This window comes from Mycotypha africana (assembly GCF_025528875.1).
Source record: "Mycotypha africana strain NRRL 2978 chromosome Unknown BDF20scaffold_2, whole genome shotgun sequence".
In the NCBI taxonomy this organism is placed as follows: Eukaryota; Fungi; Mucoromycota; class Mucoromycetes; order Mucorales; family Mycotyphaceae; genus Mycotypha; species Mycotypha africana.
In genome coordinates this window covers 722185-737921 of record NW_026515726.1, presented here as the reverse complement: position 1 = coordinate 737921, position 15737 = coordinate 722185, and the positions used below count along the sequence as shown (strand labels likewise).

The 15737-nt window shown below is 37.9% G+C and overlaps 5 protein-coding genes across 5 annotated transcripts; 3 read left to right on the top strand and 2 right to left on the bottom strand.

Annotated features, from left to right (window-relative positions):
* Positions 1–28: 28 nt before the first annotated feature.
* BDF20DRAFT_910108 (SRP40, C-terminal domain-containing protein) lies at positions 29–1881 on the bottom strand (the record flags this gene model as incomplete). The annotated part of the gene is made up of 4 exons (XM_053083676.1): positions 29–308; positions 473–1561; positions 1647–1711; positions 1792–1881. The coding sequence occupies 4 exons, from the start codon at positions 1879–1881 to the stop codon at positions 29–31; spliced, it is 1524 nt and encodes a 507-aa protein (XP_052938869.1).
* A 2097-nt stretch (positions 1882–3978) lies between these two features.
* On the bottom strand, positions 3979–8000 carry BDF20DRAFT_832430 (uncharacterized protein; the record flags this gene model as incomplete). The annotated part of the gene is made up of 5 exons (XM_053078539.1): positions 3979–4085; positions 4159–7139; positions 7214–7267; positions 7336–7433; positions 7521–8000. 5 exons carry the CDS (start codon positions 7998–8000, stop codon positions 3979–3981), a joined length of 3720 nt encoding a protein of 1239 aa, XP_052938868.1.
* A 1731-nt stretch (positions 8001–9731) lies between these two features.
* Positions 9732–12064, top strand: BDF20DRAFT_850602 (uncharacterized protein). Its single transcript, XM_053079970.1, has 8 exons — positions 9732–9788; positions 9850–9949; positions 10037–10352; positions 10414–10626; positions 10694–11101; positions 11161–11352; positions 11420–11566; positions 11643–12064. The coding sequence occupies exons 3-8, from the start codon at positions 10037–10039 to the stop codon at positions 11879–11881; spliced, it is 1515 nt and encodes a 504-aa protein (XP_052938867.1). The 5' UTR covers positions 9732–9788; positions 9850–9949; the 3' UTR covers positions 11882–12064.
* A 603-nt stretch (positions 12065–12667) lies between these two features.
* On the top strand, positions 12668–14605 carry BDF20DRAFT_850592 (uncharacterized protein). The gene is made up of 2 exons (XM_053079969.1): positions 12668–13594; positions 13698–14605. The coding sequence occupies exons 1-2, from the start codon at positions 13060–13062 to the stop codon at positions 14408–14410; spliced, it is 1248 nt and encodes a 415-aa protein (XP_052938866.1). The 5' UTR covers positions 12668–13059; the 3' UTR covers positions 14411–14605.
* Positions 14606–14608: 3 nt separating this feature from the next.
* Positions 14609–15681, top strand: BDF20DRAFT_850591 (bucentaur or craniofacial development-domain-containing protein). Its single transcript, XM_053079968.1, has 3 exons — positions 14609–14806; positions 14872–14959; positions 15026–15681. The coding sequence occupies exons 1-3, from the start codon at positions 14722–14724 to the stop codon at positions 15609–15611; spliced, it is 759 nt and encodes a 252-aa protein (XP_052938865.1). The 5' UTR covers positions 14609–14721; the 3' UTR covers positions 15612–15681.
* The last annotated feature ends 56 nt before the right edge of the window (positions 15682–15737 follow it).

Here is a 15737-nt window from a genome sequence, read left to right as displayed (position 1 = left end):
AATACGGCGTTACTGTCTTAAAGGATACTTAATCGTCAAACTTGATACTATGGCTTTCAAATGTAATTTGTCCGCCGCGGTAAGATCCTCTCTTTTTCTTGTTCTTCTCATGTCTAAAACGATCGCCACGCACCTTGATCAAATCTTGATGAGCCTTAAAACCGTAAGACCTCTCGTCAGAACCGCCTTTGCCAATATAAGAATTGTCCTTCAAACGTTCATCCATGAATTCAACTTCTTCGGGCTTCACGCGTTGGAAAGGAGTGCCTTGCTTTCTTTGACCTTTAGCAGGTTTGGGCTGTTGCTCGCTAGGGAATTGATAAAGAAATTGGGAAGAATGGTTGATAAGAAAATGAAAGGGGTTTATTAATGGACATTGTTCTCTTATGTTATATCGATATATGTATGCTTATATGTAATGTATTGCAAAGAAAAAACTTTTGGTTTATCTAAAATGGTTCGTTTCATTTACCTATTAGCTTTTTTAGGGGCAGGTTGTTTGTCCTCGAGCGAATCTCCTGCCTTACGCTTGTTAGATGTATTACTGCTGTTGCTGCTATCTGACTCACTGTCGGAGTCGTCGCTATCAGAAGAGGAAGAATCACTGCTTGAATCATCGCTGTCTGCTGAGGAAGAAGAGGATGAAGAAGAAGAATCGTCGTCACTGCTGTCGCTGCTGCTGCTATCTTTATCAGATGCTTCTTTCATTTCAACATCTTCATTATCAGAAGAAGATGAAGAGCTCGCGCTTGAGCTAGATTTGGAAGATGAGTCTTTCTCCTCTTCGTCACTTTCATCAGAAGACGAAGATTCACTGTCACTGTCACTATCACTATCACTGCTGCTGCTGCTACTGCTGCTTTCATTGTCGCTTTCAGAAGAAGAGGATGATGCCTCTTTCATTTCGATGTCCTTTTGTTGTTCTTCTTCTTCGTCAGAAGAGGATTCGCTGTCACTGTCACTATCACTGCTGCTACTACTGATGCTGTCTTTATCAGAAGATTCTTTCATCTTCTTGTCATCATCTTCGTCTTCGGAGGAGGAAGAGGAGCTATCAGAAGAACTGGAAGAGGAGCTGGAAGAATCATCCTTCTTTTCTTCAGTTTCCTTTTCTTCTTCTTCTTCTTCTTCGGCGGAGGACGAATCACTATCAGAGGATGATTCACTATCAGATGACGAAGAGGAGGAAGAGCTACCATCCAAAGATGAGGAAGCTTCTTCTTGTTTGGGTTCTTCGTCATCAGAGGATGAGGAAGAGTCACTGTCGGATTCACTTTCCGACGAAGAAGATGATGATGATGAAGATTCACTGTCAGAGGAGGAAGAGGAAGAAGACGAGGATGATTCACTGTCAGAGGAGGAAGAGGAAGAAGACGAGGATGATTCACTGTCAGAGGAGGAAGAAGACGAGGATGATTCTTTCTTTTCCTCAGCCTTTACTTCTTCTTCTTCTTCTTCATCAGAGGAACCACTTTCAGAAGAAGATGAAGAGCTACTGCTGCTACTACTGCTGCTTTCATCTTCATCGGAGGAGGAGGATGAAGATTCGTTATCCTTGATGCTATCAAATGGTAAAGAGAGATGAATTAAAGAAAAGCCAAAATAACTTATTTTGGATAAGAATGTAGATTCATCAACATTCATACCTGTCTTTGAATTGATTATAAATACTCTTTAAGTCAACTTTAGTAGCAAGCTTGGACTTTTTAACCTAATGATAAAATGCAAAGAAAACTCTAAGTAAACTTGCTATTATAACTATATCAAACTATAGAGTGCCAAAGAATTTACAGAAGGGGTTTTCTTTTCTAAAGCCTGAGCGGCTTCAGTGTTACCGCTTTCCAACAAGTATTTATAGACAATAGAATCGAGATCAGACATAATCAATTAAATGAAGAAATAGATCTACAAAAAGAAAGGGCATAACAAATTGGCAAAGGATTTATGCATTCCTGGTTGAATCAGCATGCATGGCTTAGCTTCTATTTGACTGTTATTTCTCGCACTCATCAGTAGTTCCTGAGCTCCAAATAAGGTTAAAAAAATTCTGAAGTTCTGTAAAAATTTGTAACTCTGTGAAATCAATACAAAATTGGATTTGATTGAGATAAGGCTACTACTACCATGAGGGAAACGCAGAAGAAATTTGAGTGCATGTAGATTTGCGAGACTGTGCTTTTTTTTATTTGACCTACAAAACCAAAACTGTGTATAGTTAGCGAAAGGTTAACTTTGAGTAAACTATGACAAACATAATGTTGAACGTCCACAAAGATGAAAATTGAGAAAAGGCAATAAGAAAGGAAACGATTGGAGGGGTGGTGATGCGATGTTTGAGGTTTCTCCCTAAGAAAAACTTGGCTTTTGAGATAAGACACAGCATAAGCGTGAAAGACAGGGCGAAACAGAACTCATGTGTCTCGAATCTTCTAATTAATAGGATTGCGAGGAAAAATAATCACCACAACACGTCTTTTAATGTAATTGCAATCAACGGTATTGTTCTTATTATTGTGTAAGCCTTCGAAGGAAGTATGACTCTATATGATAGTAAGCCAACGAACGCGTAAGGAGTTTTTATTGCAAATACTTTACGAATACTGTCTTTGTTCTTTGAAGAAACTTCAACGTCATCATCATATCTATCAGTTCGCCCAGATTATCATATACAACATCATAACTATGTGTTGTTCAACAATAATGTGCTGCTATTTTCTGAAAGATGTAAAGCCAGCACATCGAATTCATTTCAAATCTTAATAGTGCATTATTTCAATCTTCCTTTCCATTGTTTTTTCATGACCTTACGTAATATTATCTATGGTTGCATAGTCTTTTTTTGTAGTTGCGACACCCCAGTTGAAAAGCAAGACTAAAAGAAGCAATGATCAACTGTTGTAGATAACATCAATGCATATTCTTTTTCGTCCATAATAGAGGCTCACAATTCTGCGTGGTATAATGGACGTATTCCTTTGGAATGGTCATTTTGCTGATTGTAGAGAGGCAAAACATTTACATAAATCATAAGCGAAGGATATGGCTTGTTTAGTAGATTTTGTAAGGTGCAATAACTTAATGCAGCTTTTAACCATATTGAATTTCATAAGGCCAAAAGTTGACGGAAGAATAAGGTGTTCCCTTAATAAGTTTGTGGATGGCAGAATGAAAATACCACGTGAATCTTTAGGGATAACACATGCAAAGCAAAAATAATGTGCCCACGAAGGATGATGATTCGGCTGTCTGTGGTCTACTGTATATACAGCATGAAAGAAAGTAGAGGGATCAGTTGATGGCAGTTATTGATGTTTATAAGTTTTATAGTCCAAGAAGGATGAGCATTATTTTGAGCAGTGTTTCAGAACCTTTAATTAGTCTAATCTTATGTATACAATAAACTATTTTCATAATGACATAGCATGTGTTGATTGAGCAAAATGTTGCGTTGGTATAGATAGAAGTATGCGGAAAGCATCCTATACTGTGACATCGCGGTACGTAAGCTTCACGATTATGATGACCATTGCCGTACCAATTTAAGCATAAAGATATAGGCCAAGCCCTTCTAAAAGCATGATATATGATTAAAAAGTTATACTGTTAAATAAGTTGGTGAATCAATCTAACTTTCTGTCGCTTGTTCACTATTATAAATCGAGTTGTTATTCTCGTCTTCAGAATTGCCGCTGCTACTTGCTATTTGCATGCATTCACACATAAAAAATGTAAACCTCATTTATTTCAAATTGCTCGAGGATACCAAATATTTTGGAAAGTTAAAATCAAAAATAAATAGATATTTATAATAGTTGGGTGGGAAAAAGGGTATTGTATAATGAAAGCGGAAACTCGAAAATGAAAGAAAAAAAACGGCATCAAATGTGGGTTTGAGTTTGAAGGAATAGCGTAAATCATGTCTGATATAATTATCAGTGAGAGAAGAAGGAAAGGAGTAAATTAAATAACCGCGTTCAGTTAGTGGATAGAAAGATATTGTCTTCGAAACCCGGAGATACCCATAAGGGAGTCAGTAATACCAGGATGGGAGGAAACGAATTGCCAAATAAGCCAGATGACCATCACTAATTTTATACATAGCATATCGTTAACGCTATAAAATCAATGCATGGACTAATAAAAATTGATAATACTTACAACACAGCATAGGCACCCAGAATGAGAACAGTCGTTTATCCCGTCGCTTTTTCGCTACGACCTCTTCTTCTTCTTGTTGTTGTTGTTGTTGCTGCTGCAGTGGTGTTGATGTAGATGTAGATGAACTTGAATAAAGGGAAGCAGTCAAGGTAGAACTGTTATCTTGGGTTATTTGTTGTTGCTGGTCTGTTAAACTACGTGCACCCATAGCATACGCTAAAGCCATATACCATGCTAACGTTTGGTCTGCTGCTGGCTCACCTTCTTTGCTGCTATTTGTGGCAGTCTTTTGTGGCGTCATTACTGTTGCGGGTGTACTAGAATGGATTCCGTTGCCAGCATTATTATTGCCAAACAGTCCTTGGGACATATTTGCAATCATTGTAGCCGGTCTTGGAAACTGTACTAAGATATGGTCTGTGATCGCCTTTAATGTCAAATCGGTAGGTTTAGCAGGGATATTGTTTTTAATATTCTGAAGGAATGTTGGATTATTTTCGGTAGGTTGCTGTTGGAAATGGGATAAGGTGCGTTGCATCCAATTTAGGTCACTTTTCTGCGGTGCAGCAATAATCTCATCTTCATCAAAATCAGAAGATGCAGCGATGACGCGCTCAATGGCATGGACAGGCTCCGCATCTAATATTTCATCTGCTGAGGGAGAAAAATTGTCAGTTTCCTCTAAATAGTGAATTGTAGGTGGTGCACTTTGTTGAACTTGCTGTTGCTGTTGTAGTCTATTTGTACGACGGTGGCGTAAGCCAGCATTGGTACCGTTATCATATAACGTAGGTCGAGCATAATACTGTTGGGTGACTGATATAATGGATTCCTCAGAATCAGAATCGTAGGAGTTATGTTGATCTCGGGACCATAATTCCTCCTCCTTCTCTTCATCAGAATCACCCAGCCAAACGCTACTACTGCTGTCATCTTCATATTCGGAATCACTATCTTCTGCAAATGACGTATCTACATCAGCATTCATCTTGTCAGAAGAACTGCTATAATCGTCTTCTTCCAAATCTGAGTCGACGAAATCAGAATCACTCATTTCAGGCACATGGCTCGAAAGCATATATCGGATAGATTGACTTTCTGTCAGATCCAGAGGCTTCTTATTCCATCGATTGGAGATATCAGGATCGGCGCGACCAACATCCAACAAAATACGGACAACTGACTCTTGCTTGTACCAAGCTGCGTAATGTAAAGCTGTCAATCCATTTTTATCCGCCACATTGACATCACATCCCAAATCAATCAAGACCTGAGTTAATTCTTTAAAGCCGAGCATAGATGCTAAGTGAAGCATGGTATGACCTTGTGGACTAGTTAAGGAAACGTCCGCTGTTTGAACATCACGAAATCTACGCATAACCTCCAAAACTTGTATAATATGAAATTCCAGACCATTCATAGGATGGTTGCTGCTATTGTTATTGTGCTGTTGGTGACTGGCACTTGTATTGTTACCAATGCTATTATTAGAGTTGTTGCTACCATTACCGCCTTGAACAATTCTCATGGCAATATCTCGAGCATCTTCAACTTTACCAGTCATTTTTAATCCTACTACTTGTAAGGCTAGTTCCATTAATGCACGGTCATTTTCATTATAGTAAGTGAACAGTGTGACATCTTGATTGCTATCGACCATGAGAGGATGCTCTTTAAAAGATACAACTACTGTTCCAGCTTCCGAAGCAGGGGGTAAAATACACACTAATGTATTTGGAGACCAATAATGCGTACTTGAAGCTGCTACATCACCAAACATACAAGTAAGGCCAGGTCTAAACCCACTCCCTAAAAGGGTAACTTCCACTCCACCGAAAGTTGGACCCTCATTAGGGATTAGACGTTGCAGTAGAGGCCGACTAAGACTGTCAATTGCCGTAGATGAATTTTGTAATGGCAGTAAAGTACTGTTACCAATAGTGTTGGAACTGGCATTATTACTGTTGTTGTTAGGATTGTCAATAAAAGTTGTAGTAGTCATGGGAGCAATGTTGGCAGGCCGAGGTTGAATATTATAATGATGAGGTGGGGAGGAAAAATTAAGCCTTTGCTGTTGCTGTTGTTGTGGCTGTATAGGCTGTAAACTATTGGTATTACTATGATTGTTTGTACTGACAAACTGGCCTCCATTTACTGTATTTGTTGCTGCTGAGGCTATCTGTTGTGGACGTTGATGTTGCAGTCTTCTGATATCAAAAGGGCTCGATAAAATAGGTGCATTTGAAGGCTTTTCATTATCGGTACGAAACCTTTTCCTTCCGGATTTAATCTTATTTGACTTATGATCATCTGTAATCATAATGGGTGGTGACATGCCCGTTGCCACTGATTTACCTGTATGATCATGCATTTCAAAATAAATACAGAAACCAAGTCTTTCATTGTGATGTCTGCAGTAACATGTGATACGTGTAGGTAAAATAGTATCTCCTGAACTGAAATCAACTATTTCGGAACAATTGAAAAGTAGAACTTTTTGTTCCTCAAGAGCCAAGGAAGATGCTGTTGTTGTAACGGATGTAGAATCATCATTATTGCCACTGGGTATATTATCATCACTTTCTGTGGTTTGTTGTTGTTGCTGCTTCATCATTTTATTCTCTTTTCTACGTTGATTCCGTTTTCGTTCACGCTGGATGCAACCTAAGCATGTCACCACTTTACGACTCGGATCACTTGCGCAAATAACACGAGCAGACAAAAACAACATTTTCTCCTGTTTGATAGCCGAATTATCTAAACCAGGCACATTAGCTATTTGTTTACCGTTAGGTGAAGTTGTCATGACAATCTGACGCTTCAGTTTATCTTTAGCAACCATATATTCGGGTAATTTGAGGTGTGACCACCATTGAGCTTTATCACCGTTATCGGTAACGAGTTGAAGACAGATTTTAATCTGTGTTTCTACTCTCGACTTTGCCCCTGTTTGAGGGACTCCCAAAACTCTGATTTGCATTCTAAATAAAGCAAAAGCATTTTAAGTAGAGTTGATTGAATGCACTTATGCTGTAGTAAAGTTACTGAGTTTTACCCTGGCGTGATATTTAGAGCTTCCTGACTCATGGAATTGGGGGATGGATGGGACCTATTTTCGCAGATTATTCAGTCATATTTTACATTTTGAGAAATGACAGTTAATAATCAATACTTTACTGTGCATTGTTGAACGGTGATGTAGGTTGTTGCTGTTGTTGCATTGGATATCCTGCGGATATATAATCTGTGAAATCCTTTGCAAGATTAGGGATAGCCTAATTGTATGTAAGCAACCAGATTATCAAATTACATGTTTAGCATTTGTAACAAAAAAAAGGAAAAAAGTTCTATTTTCTATTTACGTTATCAAAACCAGTCCAAAACGTGGGATTTGCATTAGCGTTATTACTTTCACTAATAATATTATTGTTACTGGGTAATAAAGGATCCACAAAACCAGTATGGGTCTCTGAAGGTGAAGAAAGGATTGGTGAAACGGCATTGCTCTGGTGTTGCTGTTGATAAGGTGGGGAGAGTTGCCTCGATTGTTGTTGCTGTAGCTGGTGCTGTTGCTGTTGTTGTTGTTGTTGTTGTTGTTGTTGCATAAAATATAGAGGGTTATCAGGTAATAGTTGGTCTAATTTATAAAAGAAAGACTGATCAGCTAGGGACGGCTGTTGTAGGTTCAATAAAGCATCATCATGCGGCTCTGATGTTGAAGAACCGGAAGGTGAATCACAAGCTTGTAATTGGTTTTCATCTGTTGAATGCGTTGCTGTAGTATTGTTACTTGACATTACTGCAGTAATTGGAAGATCCATGATTGGACTTGTATTTGACATTACTTAGTGAGCAGTAATAATGTTGGAATATCTTCAGAAAGAAATTATAAGAATATAGTACAGTTTACAAAGGAAAGAAGGGAAAAAGACCACTGGGTTCAATTGCAGCGGAAGAGTTACAAACAAAAGGCTTTTTTCTGTTTTACTTTTCCAACTCCTCTCGCAACTATTCAACACAAGTGGCCCAGAGGTTGAAGATAATGATTTATGTTGCGTTGGTGTAATGATATACTCCTTCTCTCTAAAAAAGTATCATCACGAGCTTTATGAGTAAGCATAGCTTTTTTAAAGTGTAATCATCCTTAATATACCAATGGAACAGAAGTTCTTTTTATGGTTTTTTTTTCATTCCTTGATCATTTGATATCATATTCAGAAAAGGGGGAAGAAGAATAGAGTTAATCTGCGGACGTTTCCACGTGAGTGCTACAACAATAGTTGAAGGACCCCGCATTCTGTCTCACAAGTTATTGTTGCAGAGGTTTGATTCATCCCCGGTTTATGGGGATTGCTTGAGTTATAGTGATATTGGAAAAAGCTTATGCAGTCAAATGAATGTATCTAATTCGGTCCGCTTATTCTACAATGACAGAAAAGTTTACTCAGAGTATAACTTTTGTGCGCTACATTGAACAAAGGCAGCCACTTATCACCTTTGTAAAAACTAATAAGAACGCTTTCAAAAGAGCAAAGGTAGTGACACTAATGGCTAATTGTTAGATTTGCATCCACAAGATTATTCAAATATATATGCACATAAGCATAACGACACCAGATAAACATTGGCAACGTATTTTCTCTTTAAATGCTGCTCTTGTTTCGTTGAACAATATCTTTGTTCTTCAGCTTATAGGGAGCTGTCGTTGGATCTCTCTGTAAATAAGCAGAGAAGAATTAATAGTTGTGTTAATTATTATGATAATGTTTAGAATAATGATCAACAAATACAGCAATTTATGGGTCACTCAACAACGTTGCTGCATGCTTTGATTCTGAGAAGCCTTCATCCACTTCTTTGCTATATGCCAAAATTATATATTTACAGTCATCCACTCTTCAAGTTAGTGCGATATCAAAAGTGGGCAGTGTAAATAGCCGTTGTTCCTTATGTCATACTCAAAGCAATAAAGGAAATCCAAGTTGAACGTCTATGTTACTTGTCCGCTTTTCCATCCACCGGAACCTTGATATGCCATGTTCAGGCTCTCTCGTTTGAAACGGGGCCCATTCTAATTGTTGTTAAATCGATGCGCTTAAATGTAATATATAGGAACTTAATCTTATTCTGGATGTCTCTGAGTGCCTTACAAATGCAGCTTAGCAGCTTGACCAACGCTACAGCAACCTTCTTTATAACAATTGCATTATTTCTAGCAAATGTTCGCCTTTTTCGGAGTCAAATAATGATTAAAAGTGATCCAAGGATTTAGCGGTTACGGCCTACAGTTGTTTAACCCACACAAAACGATGATGGACGCCCTTTAAAAAATATGTTTTTTACGAGGTTCAATAGGCATGTTGACAATTGTTTTATGAATAATAGTTGCGAGCTTCCAAGGCAACAATAACAATACGTGGGTGGCTATTTTACCCTTGCGTTTCCGTGGCTACTTATACTGTTGCTTATCTTTAGCAATAATAGAGTTAGTTCCAGCAGGTTTCTGTTACAGATTAAGAAAAAATTCGGGATTTGAAATACGGTTTATTGTCCAATACAGTAGTTTCACTCTGTGCCATTTTCTTCCACTATCCATATAAACTTGGCAAGGTGAAGAAATGACTGACGTTGTATGTTTCTAGTAGTAATTGCCTGTATGTGTATTGCAAAATACTTACAAAATTTAAGTAGCATGGTAGAAAGCGCGAGAAAACTACCGAGGCGGTAGCCAAAGCCAAGAAGGAAAAAGAAGCCGTCAAGATAAAAGAATACAATGAGCTAGTTACGAATTGTAGGAATAAAGTAATAGCTTTTGACACCTTCAACGAAAATAGATCAACATGATGCTGATTAAGATTCTCCTTTATCTACTTGTTAGATGGATAACAATGAATATGATGACGATACTTTTCAATTAACAACAAGGATTGTTGAGTGGAATCCCGACTATTATACAGTCTGGAACTATCGACGTATTATATTAGCAGAAGCTATATTAAAGTACTTGAACGACGAAGACAAACAAAAAGTGTTTGCGAGAGAATTACAGTTATTCTTGCAGTTAATAAAAATCAATCCAAAATCATACTGGATGTGGAATCATCGATTCTGGTGCTTGCAAAACATGCCTAACCCCAACTGGAGAGCTGAACTCGGCTTGGTTGATAAGATGTTGAGTCTGGATGCTCGTAACTGTAAGAAACGCGTAACTGGTCATCTTTTCCAGTGGAATTTAACTCACTTTTCTCTGCTCAGTTCACGGGTGGAATTACCGTTCATACGTTGTGAAGCAATTATTAAATAGGGAAGAAGATACAGCGAAAATCATCAAGGATGAATATGATTTTACAACCAAGAAAATCAACCAAAGCTTCAGTAACTACTCTGCTTGGCATAGACGTTCTAAGCTTTTACCAGAAATTGTATCTACGATGTCAGAGAAAGAAAAGAATGAAGTTGCTCTCAACGGTAACACTAGCATAAATTCTGTTGGCAACCATTTAGGATTGTCTTGCTTATCATTACATTTTCGTAGAGCTTGATCTGGTGAAAAATGCTATATATACAGATCCTGATGATCAGTCCGCTTGGCTATACTATTGGTGGTTGGTAGGCAGAGCAACGGAAAATGTCTCCCTGCAAGGTGCATTTCGGTACAAAAACGATCCAAGTATTGTTATTATTGCGTATAATGATGAGATCAGAGTCACCGGTTTGCCCATTGTAGTAGATACAGACGGGAAACATATACCCTTTAAATTATATCCCTTAGGCGATAAAACCGGATGTCAAAGTTCTTCCATTTGGATTTTGGTGCTTTCAGTAATGAATGCTAAACAAATTATGGTAGCTACTGATACCATTCTACCAAGTTCAGCTTCTAAAACAGTACCTCAAAATACACTATGGAAAGTAGATATTAAAGCAATTGATAGATCAGATGGTACGTTTGAAAACTGTCATCATCGCCTGTATGGTTCTTAACATAGTTTTGATCTTTAGAACGGCTCAAGCTACTTAAGGAGAGGTTGAACAATGGGGATATAAAGGAATGGAAACCATTATCAGCAAGAGTATATCAGGATCCAGCATTGAGTGACCAGGCAGCTTGGTTCACATTGGATAAAGTTCAACTGTTAAAAGATGAGATAAATGCCATTAAAGAATTGTTGGAGCTTGAACCAAATAGTGCTTGTAGGTGATATATTGTAAGAAGGCTGAGATTTCTTGTCCTTAACTCCTTGTGTATTCGTTTGCATAGGGGCTTTGCAAACACTGTTGCATTTTATGGACCAGCTACAGTTACGCAGTAACAACCTGGATATATCAGTTTATAGCGAAATTATTAAAATCCTAGACAAGTTGTCTCAAATCGACAGCGACAGAAAGATGAAATACATGGATCAGAGTAAGACAATGAAGGCTCGTTTACATAAAGATCGACTCACTGACAGTGTTCGGGCTTTTTTTTTCCATCATTTTAGAGGATCAATATATGTTTAAAATATGGACTCATCAGCTATCGATGACTAATAGCGTTAACTCATACGACGAAACAGGAACACAGAAACAAGTGGATCTGCGAACTATACATTCAATCCCGTTATACTCTCCTTTATTGCTTGTACGAGAGATTATCGTACCAACGGTTTCTTTACAGGAGGAACTATTAGAAATTTTACCGTTTCTCGAAACATGTACGGTAAATGAAATGACCGATTAATTGGAAATAAAAGAGACGTATGGAAGACGGTTGTATTCTACCTTTTGTTTACGTACACCATATACGGCTTCAGATGAAAGAAAAAAAATGTCATTGGGTAAATACTTGACAGCAGGAGCAGTTTAAATTATAGCACAAAAATTGATATTTGAATGTTTCAGCACAATGACACTTCAAAAGCGTTGTCTCGTTATTTGCTATATTTGGTGCATTATTGGTGCAGTTCTTCTTTGCTTAGCTACATTGACTGTATAAGAAACACTTGGTGAGTTTGGTTATTGAAATTGAAAGAGATTGTCACTCATGGAAGCAAGTGTATAACTTGAACACAACGGTATGAGCTAGAGAAACGATGGTGGTCTCTTTGGGATCCTCACTCAAGTAAGCATAACCGAACTCCATGAAGAATCCAGTAGTAGATTTTGTAATGATTCCTACGTCTACCAAGTCCTCAAAAGGGACAAGACTAGCTTGTGTAGCCCAGCAAGAGCTTCTTCCTGAGGCAGCATTGGCATATTAGTGAAATTCACTTTTAAAATAGTTCTATTTTCATTGGTAGCGTTGCATGGGAAGATGTTCAGTTTGGACTTTAAGAGTTGTACCCCAACTGTGGGCAATGTCATTAGAATCAACTTATTATGGAGCTCAAGATATCGGATGCAGCCATCGTTGGTGAGAAGCGGAAAGAGCCATAAAACATGACTTCTGTCATAATGGTATTGTCTTTTCCGCTGTGCTTCAAAATGAAACTACCACCGCCAAGCGTTATCTAAATGCAGTAGTTCGTTTTTTTTTTTTTTTTTTTTCTGTCAACGAGTCCGTTTGCTCATTGTTTCATTGTTTGAGAAAAAATAAAGGCGGTTTAAGCGTCCTAATCATTCGATAAATCAAGCACCCTATTGTTCCCCCACCCTTCCTCAGGCTCATTGAACAACTTTTACGTAAGCACATCATTTTAGAGTCATTCTTTTGTTTATGCAATATTTATAGTCATTTGAAATGGTCTAATTTTTCATAACTAAAAACGGATATTCTTTGAAACCCCGCCCGAGGTGAAGCCTTTTTCCTTCATTCCTTTGTTCATTTTTTATTTTTTTCCTTTCCTCTTTTTGTAAGCTTCTCTGTCCAAAGAGCGAATAGTTTCAAGATAGCACTACAAGCCTCGCATATAAAATCAAATGGCTTTAGGACTCGGTAGTAAATCCAACAAAAACAAGACTCCAGAAGACGACAGCAATACCTCTACACCCAACGCTAGTGACGTTGACCAACTTTCAATGAAAAACTTGGAATCCTCGGATAAAAGTCAATTTAAAGAATTCAAAGAGTTCCTCAAGACAGTTATTAGCTTCACGGGCGATCTTTCTTCTTTAACTTGTCCTGCTTTCTTTTTGAATGGTCTTTCACTATTGGAGTATGGTACATATTGGGGCGATCATCCCAGCACTTTTACAGCCATTAATGATACTAAACAACCTGAGGAGCGTATCTTAGCCATTTGCCGTTGGTTTATATCTACTCTTTGGGGCAGTTATGCCTCTCGTTGCACGGGTGGTAAATACGAAAAGAAGCCTTATAACCCTATCTTGGGTGAACAATTCCATTGTACTATGGGAGATGCTAAGTGTATTTGTGAGCAAGTTTGCCATCATCCTCCAATTTCAGCTTTCTATCTCGAAGACGAAAAGGCAGGTGTATCATTAAATGGTCACAGTAAGTTATTTCGCATCTAATTTTTTTTTGGGGGGGCGGGCAATTATGATACCGTGTGTAATATTGTGATTATTTATTTGAATGCGTGATTTCTTTTGGCCAGGTGGACAAAAATCCAAATTCAAGGGAACTTCCATCAAAGTTGAACAAGTGGGTAGAGCTGTGTTATATCTCAAGAACTACAATGAGCAGTACATGATCGATTTTCCAGATTTATTGATTCGAGGTGTGTTGACAGGTGGCGCTTATATTGAGCTAGGTGGAACGTGCACAATTATTGGCTCTAATAATACCAAGGCTGTCATCGAGTTTATTCCCAAACCTTGGTTTGGTGGTGAGTATAATCATATTAAGGGCTCAGTGTACGCAGAGGGTCAGTTATATTACCAATTATCAGGCCGTTGGAGTCATCAATCTTATTATACACCCACAAGCGGTAAAGAAAAGAAGGACCATTTGTTATTTGATGCAGCTGCCGAACCTATGGCAGAACGTGTAACATCGCCTGTCGAACAACAAGGAGAATTGGAAACTCATCGTGTATGGGGACCAGTAACAGCTGCCTTGAAGACCAAGAGTTATAAGATTGCTAATGCCGAAAAAACAAAGATTGAAGAATGGCAACGTGGCGTGCGCAAAGAGCGCGAGTTGAAGAAAGAAAAATGGGAACCTGCATTATTCAAGTTTGAAAAAGACATTGAACCTGAGAATCAATACCAAACAAGGAATATAGATTTGAAGAAGAAAATGGATTCAAAGCATCATTTGGATGCTGGCGCCTGGACATACAGCAATTCCCTCCACCTTAGACAGTAAACCGTTGCGATTCGCTTTTAAAACTATTTACATATCACTACCTAATTTTTGATCCCCATACGACCCATTCGCTATTCATCGGAATAAACCTTCCTCATATCTATTTGTGCTTGAAAGCAATAAACGCTGTTGCTTTTCGCTTATTCAGTCAATGGACTAGCAGTAGACCCAAAAAAAAAAAAAAAAAAAAAAAAAGATCTACGCTCGGATAAATCATTCATATAGCATAAATTTCGTTTGTAGGACATGGCAAAGAAAAATTTTTCCGCATTTTCGTAATAAGTTACTTCACTTTGAAAGGAAACTTCGTCATGTCAGAATTGAAGGATTTCTACACCAAATTAGACAAAGAAATTGAAGAGGAAGAGGAAGATGATTCAGATTTTGTTCCTGAAGGTAGTTATCATTTCTTCGCTTTTGCCTTACTTTACAGTCAAGTTCATTCACAAGCTTCTTTTCAGAGGAAAGCGAAGATCAAGACGAAAACGGTACAGATGAAGAGGTAGAAGAAGAGGAAGAAGAAACATCAAAAGCATCAGATGCGATAAAGTGAGTTATATGGCTGATGGAGGTACTTTTGAAAGCTTGGCATTGATTAGCAACTTGTTATTTTAGTCGTGAATCTGCTGCAAAAAAATCTCGAATTGATGCCATTTGGGCAGAAATGAACCAGTCTACAACAGATAAAAGCCATGGTTCATCGGATAGTCCTAGCAAAAGTCCTAGCACAAAGAGTGACGATACAGTAGCGATAAGTAGAAAGGACAGCAATATACCCACAACATCGACAAACCTCTCACCTAACACTATTAAAACTGTTACAACTGAAACTACTTCTTCTACGCCTAACACTTCTACAGAGTCGGCAAATACTATTAATGTAAGCAGTACTTCAGCAACTGATAAACCGTTAAAGAGAGCGTCCTCAATCCTAGATCAATACCATCCGAAGAATAAACGACCAAAATCTCAACTATCGGCTTTAATATCGAAATACAACATTAAAGAGCCCAAGATGAATACCTTGGAAAAAAGCAAACTTGATTGGAACAATTATGTAGAAAAAGAAGGGATAAAAGACGAACTATCATATAAAAACAAGGATGGTTATATGGAAAAAGTGGCTTTTTTGCAGCGAGTGGATGATAGAAGGCTGCATCAATTGAAAGAAGGACAAAAAAGCAGCATTAAAAAACCATAAAGAATTTCTTTTTTGTAATGTAAAATAAATATGCAAGGCGTATGTATCATGTCTATTTATTGTATGGAAAGCTTTTCTAGTTTTTCTTTTCATAACGCTCTGTAAGAAAAAGTTGTCGAAATTCAG